The 8071-nt window shown below is 47.8% G+C and overlaps 1 protein-coding gene across 1 annotated transcript in view; it reads left to right on the top strand.

Annotated features, from left to right (window-relative positions):
• Positions 1–6447: 6447 nt before the first annotated feature.
• The window catches only part of STOX1 (storkhead box 1), a 64433-nt gene continuing 62809 nt past the window's right edge, over positions 6448–8071 (top strand). The window contains exon 1 of the mRNA XM_066600643.1: positions 6448–6770. Coding sequence (XP_066456740.1) covers positions 6464–6770 — 307 coding nt within the window. The 5' untranslated portion in view covers positions 6448–6463. The remainder of the gene's footprint in view (positions 6771–8071) is intronic.

Below are 8071 nucleotides of genomic sequence, written 5' to 3'. Positions count from 1 at the left end.
TCTATCCCCATTTGGGCTCACAATCTACTTTCACCTATTAGTATGGCTTTGGAGAAAACCCACACAAACATGGGGAGAACATACAAACTCAATGCAGATGTTGACTTTGTTTTTGATTTGAACTTAAAGGGGTTTTCCATGGAAAATACTATTGATAACCTATCCTCAGGATAGGTCATCAATAGCTGATTGGCTGGGGTCTGTCGCTTGGGACCCTGACCAATCAGCTGAGTGGGTGCATGCTGTCAGCGCCGCAAATACACAGAGGTCGGAGTGGAAGCAGTGGAAGCAGCGGTGCCTGCAGTTACAAGCACCAGCCACTACACAGAGGTCGGAGCAGAGACTTCCACTGCTTCTGCTCCGACCTCTGTGTATTTGCAGTGCTGACAGCTCAGCTGATCGGTTGAGGTCTATCACTTAGGACCCCAGTCGATCAGCTATTGATGACCTATCCCGAGGATAGGTCATTAATAGTATTTTCCACGGAAAACTCCTTTAAGTCCCCAGCATTGCAAGACAATAGTGCTAACCACTAAGCCACCATGCTACCCAAAACATTGCCTTATTTATTTCACATGGTAATTGCAGTCAGAAGAAAAGGACACAATGCTAGAATTATGTTTTTTGGGTCACTCCATTGCCAAAAAAAGATTGAATAAAAAGCATTTAATACATTAGATGGCACATTAAATGGTACCATTGAAAAATACAACTCTTTCTGCAAAAAAAAGCGAGCTCTCAGCGACCTTTCACATGGGAGGTAATCTTCCACAACAGCATTGCACAATATGCCCTCTTTTAGAATATTCAGCACAATTGAAAATAGCAGAATCCTGTCTGCAATTCCGCATTAAAAACCACAGTTAGCGGTGCGGATATTGATGTGGAATTCAGGTATGGCATATTCTACAACGCTGTTAGCTACAAAAATATTTATTGTAATCTCATTTGTTAGGTCAACAGTAGAGATGAGCGAGCGTACTCGTTAAGGCAAATTACTCGAGCGAGTATCGCCATTTTCGAGTGCATGCCTGCTTGTCTGAAAAGATTCGGGGGCCGGCGGGGGTGAGCGGTGAGTTGCGGGAGTAAGCAGGGGGGAGCGGGGGTGGGGGGGAGATCTCCCCCCCCCCCGTACCCAACCGCCACCCTCGCCGGCCCCCGAATCTTTTTGGGCAAGCAGGCATGTACTCGAAAATGGCAATACTCGCTCGAGTAATTTGCCTTAACGAGTACACTCGCTCATCTCTAGTCAACAGCTTAAAGGGGTTGTCCCGCGCCGAAACGGTTTTTTTTTTAATTCAATAGGCCCCCCGTTCGGCGCGAGACAAACCCAATGCATGGGTTAAAAAAAAAAAAAAGTTTAGTACTTACCCAAATCCCCGCACTGCGGCGACTTCTTACTTACCTTACCAAGATGGCCGCCGGGATCTTCACCCACGATGCACCGCGGGTCTTCTCCCATGGTGCACCGTGGGCTCTGTGCGGTCCATTGCCGATTCCAGCCTCCTGATTGGCTGGAATCGGCACACGTGACGGGGCGGGGCTACGAGGACCAGCTCTCCGGCACAAGCGGCCCCATTCACCAGGGAGAAGACCGGACTGCGCAAGCGCGTCTAATCGGGCGATTAGACGCTGAAATTAGACGGCACCATGGAGACGAGGACGCTAGCAACGGAGCAGGTAAGTGAATAACTTCTGTATGGCTCATAATTAATGCACGATGTACATTACAAAGTGCATTAATATGGCCATACAGAAGTGTATAACCCCACTTGCTTTCGCGGGACAACCCCTTTAAGCAGCTTAGTTTGGTGGATCTCACATTACTGGGGTTCTATGCAGTGCGGAATAAATGGTGGCACGTCCTATCTTTTGGCATTCCTCAGAACGCATTGCCTATTGTTTTCAATGAGACAGTAAAACAGTGCGATGTGAGGTTTCCCGTTGAACAATGGGAAACACTTGAGGATCACTACTTCACAGAAATGATGGGACGTGCTTTAGCTAGAAAACCGTCTCGCTTTGACGTGAAAACGCACGTTGGCTAGCGCGATATCTGGCCGAGTTACTCAGCTCGATATCGTGCTCGCTCGTGTGTAGGTAGCCTTATGATGTGAAAAGGTCCTCGTATCTGTAACAACAAACTTGAACACATTGCAACATATTTATTAACGACCTTCCCCTTAATTTGCCTTCTCTAATAAAGTGTGTCGAGAGAATACCAGCTCAGTGATATGGATGCTTCTCAGGATATTCTTCGTCCTAATGAGCTGCTATAGCTATAATAAATGATTTGAGGAAGAAGAAAGAGACAGAACTGTAGACTTGCAGTCATTCCCTGCATCTGGATCCAGTAACACAGGAAATTAAAACCGCAAGAGTGTCATATTTAGAGGATACTTTACTCCGACCTGTTCACGTTTTTGTATCCTGTTAAAAGTTACTGTTTTTCTTTTTGCTCAAATTTACTGTGAAAATAGCATGTAACATTATAGAAAAATGCTGGCGTATTCTGTTCTGCCGAAGAAGATCCAGGTGGATTCTTTTCTTCACAGGGGCATCAGGATGCAATAGGATAGGTGTTGTGTTGTATGTTGTTTTAACCCTTAAAGACCAGGTGCTTTTTGGTTTTTTTGTTCTCATTTTTCCTTCACTGCATACGAAGAGCTCAATGTTGTGCTCCTGGGACCTGTAGTTCCATGGGTTTCCAGGAGCACACTGCTGCAGTTGTGGTTGATTTGGCTGGCTGATGAGTTCTCCAACCAAGCAGTCACCATCAGTCTTCTGCAAATAAATACCAGCCGCTCTTACTAGAGGGTGCTGGTCATTTTGCTATTTATCCATTTCCTTCTCAAATCTCTGGTGCTTGGGGCCATGTATTTTCTATTTTGGTGTAAGTTGCATGCATGAGGTTTTTGGGTGGAATTCCCTTGTTTGTTGATTTGAACAATGATGTGTTCAGTGTCTATTTACAAGTGTTCAGACTTTAGGTGTGAACAATGTCTTGTTCTGTGTCTGTATGCAGAGTTGATTTTCTGTGTGCTGATGTCTCTGTCTGTAGGTCAGTAGATGCCTGTTGTATTATTTCCCTTGTTTTGTGTTCCTGGCTGTTACCATCTAGGGTGAGCCAGGCCCCTACATACCAGTTTGGGGCCGTCTCTATTGGAACAATTGCTCCGTGTCTAGGCAGAGTTCTCCTTTTGTGGCTGTAAATAGTTGTCTTCTTAGGGCTCCCACACACTTGCGTTTGCGTTTTTTTGTTAACGCGATTGTCAATGGGACTTTCTAATGTTAAAAACACAATGCACCAAAAACGCAAGTTGCATTGTGTTGTGTTTTTAACATTAGAAAGTCCCATTGACAATGGCGTTAACTAAAAACGTAAGTGTTTGGGTGTCAGCAATGCTTTGTTTTTTCAGAATAATCTCGCATCGCATTGCTGCTGACTATGATAAAATTGCGAAGGCTGTCAACTGTCAGAAACAGCTACTAGCCGCCAGGTATTAAGTGTGCTTGGCTGACTAGGCCAGTTCATACAACCTCTTGCAGCCTATAATGGCTATAACCATCATAGGTTGTTAAAGGGTCAAGGTTACTTTTTTCTCTAAACTGGAAAAAACAAACCTGTACTTGCTAACAGGTTGCAAAAATGTGGTGTGAACCTATCATAACTGGAAAAGATTATTTTTCAGTTTCAAGAATACTATTTAGCAGTGATGGTGATTGGAGTTGTCACCATGATTGCTAAGCCCTGTGACTGCTAAAAGCAAGAACTGCAGGGAGCTGTGGAATTTCTAGGACCCTGCAGACCATGTAATGTTTCACAAAAGCAAAAATAGGAGCTGAAATTAAAGCTGCTGCTTAGGGGGAAGTAAGTAGGGAATAATACTTGATTATTTCCACAATGATGGATTGTACACTTATAGTGACTATGGTGGCTATTCTGAACTGACCAGAAACAGTATCTTTTATGTGATCATTAATCCCTATAGCAGCTTCTTTTCTGTAAGCAGAGTAGCTCTGTCTCGTGTAATATCTATTGACTTGGTGAGGCAAACATATTACCTGTAGGGTGATAAGCAAAACAGGTGACCTGTCTTCACGAAAATTTCCTGTCCCTAGGTTAGGCTATCAGTGTGTAATCTGTGGGGACCCTCAAGACCCCCACCAATGGGCAGAACAACTAACTAACACTGAGCTGTATATGTCCTTGTGGCTGGGTCCGGTACTTCAACTCAGACAAAGGTGTACAGCCATGAGTGGCCTTGTGTTGGATACCGCAGTGAATTTGCTACAAGCGCCACTTCTCTTTCTGCTGATCAGAGGGAAAATTAAGGCTTGGATTCCGCAATTCAAGTCCGCCCGTGGACATTGGGCCTAACTGTTGTATAAGACAGCCCCCCACACCATCACATCCACAGTGGGGGCATTGTGCAGCTCCACAGCAAAGGCAGGATTGAGGTGTTCACCCTGAGGTCTCCAGACATGAACATGGCCGTCGTCAGTACCCAAACTAAACTGGATTCGTCGCTAAGGACAACCCGGTTACACTCCATAGCGTCCATTTTCGTCATTCACAACACTGCAAACGAAAGCGGTGGTGGATGTGAAAGGCCGTACATGTGATGGGCGCCATAAAACCAAATGTCCTTCAGCCAAGTGCCTGGAAATGGTTCCGACAGACACAGTGGTCTGTAACGATGGCGCCCCCTGTCAGAATGTATTTATATCAGGTATTGCCCTTGATCCGGCCCTCACTGTTAGCTAATGGAGAGGGATCTTAAAAATAGGCTATTACTCTGGTTCCCAAATATGTCGCAAAGTATCTGAAAAGGAACTGACAGGAAAAATCAACATCACATTTACAAGCAAATTATACTGTAAGCGATTATATTGGTCGATCCTTGAAGAAGAATCATGGAAAAATCGCCGCATGTCCTGTTTTTATAAGGGCGGTTTCACATTTGCGCTCATGGTACCGCTCTCCTGCTCTGTTCGGGGGCAGGAAAGGGGAATCCGTGTGGTTGAATGTCTCCATCTCAGTACGGAATCGAACAGCGCTGAACAGACCCTGTTGACTATAATGGAGTCGGGTTAGTTTCCACTCAGCTACACGGCATTTAGCTGGAAGAAAAAGCGATTTTTCTTCTGGTATTTTAAGCCGGAACTGCAGCGGAGCCTCTGACCGGAGGTCCCGGCAAAGATGTTAAACCAGCCTAAGGTTACATCCATACGGGCGGGCGTGGCATCAGGCACATAAACTGGGCCCGATATGGCGCTCGTCAACATGTGCTTTACCTGTGGAGTCGAGGTGTTTTTAATGCAAAAACACAAGAGATGAGCGGGTATACTCGCTAAAGGCAATTGCTCGGGCGAGCATTGCCTTTAGCGAGTACCTGCCCGCTCGAGACTGAAGGTTCGGGTGCCGGCGCGGGGGAGCGGTGAGTAGTGGCTGTCAGCAGAAGGGAGCGATGGGGGGGGGGGGGGGGGGGGAGGGGGAGAGAGATCTCCCCTCCGTTCCTCCCCGCTCTCCCCCGCGGCTCCCTGCCCACCGCCGGCACCCGGACCTTCAGTCTTGAGCGGGCAGGTACTCGCTAAAGGCAATGCTCGCTCAAGCAATTGCCTTTAGCGAGTATACTCGCTCATCTCTAAAAAACACCTCACATCACATCCGTCGGAGGATGGGCAGGTGTTTCCCGTTGATTTCAATGGGAAACATCACATCGCAGTCGCACGGCGTGCTTGAATGTCCCAAGGAAAGCAATGGGCGATGCATTGTGAGGAACACGAAAAAATAGCACATGCGTCGATTTTTTTTTTTAACCTCGCATTATCACTGTGAGGGAAAACATCGCTCATGTGTATGACGCCATGTTCCTCCTGGCATTTGTACATATCGCAAGGCGCAAAACTTGTGCGAGATTCACGCTCCTGTGAATGTAACCTATTGTCTCGAGAAAAATCGCTCGTGTGAATTAACCCATTCAAGTGAGGAGGTTATTTAAGCAAACGAGGTTTGTCCATATTGGAATCGAAGAGAACCCGCACAGGAAATTGGCCAGTGTGAATCCACCCTGCTGGCCCTGTTGGTCGCCATCACACCTAGAGACAGATTTTAACCTGAAGCAATAATGACAGGTTGGTAAGTGGTTGGATATTCTTTATTTCAGCTCCCATGACACAGTAATGTGTTTGTACGTCGTGTATTACTGCAGGGTCTCTGCCCATCGCCCGGCTGCAGGGTGTCACCTCACGAGGGGCCGTATGGCGACCTCACTCCTTCCCACCATCACTTCACCTCACCACACACCAAGGTGCACAACTGTGCACCGCCCCCCGACCACCGCGGCTTCTCATTGGTGGCGGCGCAGGTGACTGGCAGGCTCGGCCCCGCCCCTCAGCGCTGCTTGCAGTAACCCGGGCAGCGGCATGTAATAGATGAGTTGTATGCAGTCCGTGCAGCATGTCCCGGGACAGGGGGGTCCAGCTGGCACCCTCCTCGCTGGCACTGGTGCTCTGCAGACTGGATGGCACAGGGACGGCGGACGAGGAGAAGGGCACTCAGGTCTTCCAGGACTTCCAGGCTGCAAATGCGAGGTGCTTCTGGAATAGGAGGCTGGTGCGGGCCGTGGCGGAGGTGTCCTTCCAGGGCTGGCTGGAGAGCTGGGTGCTGCTGGTCCAGGGCCAGAGTGCCAACCTGGAGGTGCTGCGAGATGCCTGGGTCAGGAGGGCACTGAGACCCCCGGGGGGCTTCCTCATCACTGCACTGGGTGAGTTATGGGGACACTGCAGTAAGTGCTCTTCCAAGTATTGCTGTGTATTACCAGTATGAAGATGTGGCTTATTGTACTGGTGGTACAGTAATCACTGGGACCACCTAAATCCACTACTACAATTTATTGTCTGTTCTCTATCAGGAGGGTCGCTGGTATTTGTACATTTTTTTCGTTATGAACGCTGGTTATGTATTTTTTGCGGCATGTTCCCTGTATGGCGCTCGTCACACTGGTTGCCCTTTACAATGGGGCATCTTATGGCAGATCAACATGGTGACTAAGAGTGAATATAACGGGGGCGGATCAGGTTCCCATCGTTTTGACGTTAGCGATCGCATACCATGCTATTTTTGTTGTGGTGGACCGCCTAATGGGGCGCAATAGCGCAAATGGGGCTAAATGGTGACTGAGCGGTGGACGGGTCTTTTTAGTTTCTTACGGGATTCGCATTCAGCACTTGGGAGGTCCGGTGGAAAAAAGAAAGAAATCCAAACCGTGATCGGGTTCAGAGCCGAAATATTGCAAAAGAATGTGAACCTGGTCTAATGTGCGTGCTGACGAATGAGATGAGTGGCGGCAATAGATCTTTGGCGCACTGGAACTTGTGTATGGTTAGATGATGGCTCAGCAGATAGCAGTCTAAGGGCTCCGGCACACTTGTGTTTTTCTTGCACGTTTTTTCATGCGATATCGCTGCGTTTTTTTCACGTGAATGTCAATGGGACTTTCTAATGTTAAAAACGCATGGCACAAAAATTGTAAAGCGCCAACTTGCGATGCGTTTTTAACATTAGAAAGTCCCATTGACAATCGCGTGAAATAAACGTGCAAGGAAAACGTAAGTGTGCCGGAGCCCTAAGGCCGGCTTCACATGAGCGTAAGCGCTACGTTTTGCACTATGACCGAAGCTTTTTTACATGCGTGTCGGCGTAATCCACTGTACTTTCTTCTTTTTCCAGCGGAATTATTGCACCGGTTTACAGATCTTTTTGTGTACTGCTCGCATCCCCCCCCCCCTTGAGTTCTATGGTCAGCACTCCATTTACTCTCAGTGGGGCTGTGGAGACACTGGAGCGGCACCCGTTGTGGGTATTTCCGTCAGCCCCGTTGAAATGAATGGAGTGCTGACCCCGTATGCTCAGCCCGCGCTCCCTTCGTGTGCTGATGTCCCTCTGGAGAAAGAAGTGATCTCCGGAGATCGGGGGGATCTCAGACCCTACTGATCAGCAGGTTATTCCCTATTCAATGTGAAGGGGATACCTTGTTATCTTGGTACAACCCCTTTAATGACCGCC

Source organism: Eleutherodactylus coqui, chromosome 4 (assembly GCF_035609145.1).
Source record: "Eleutherodactylus coqui strain aEleCoq1 chromosome 4, aEleCoq1.hap1, whole genome shotgun sequence".
Lineage (NCBI taxonomy): Eukaryota > Metazoa > Chordata > Amphibia > Anura > Eleutherodactylidae > Eleutherodactylus > Eleutherodactylus coqui.
Note: the sequence above shows the minus strand (reverse complement) of the source record. Positions and strands in the feature narration are given on the sequence as shown.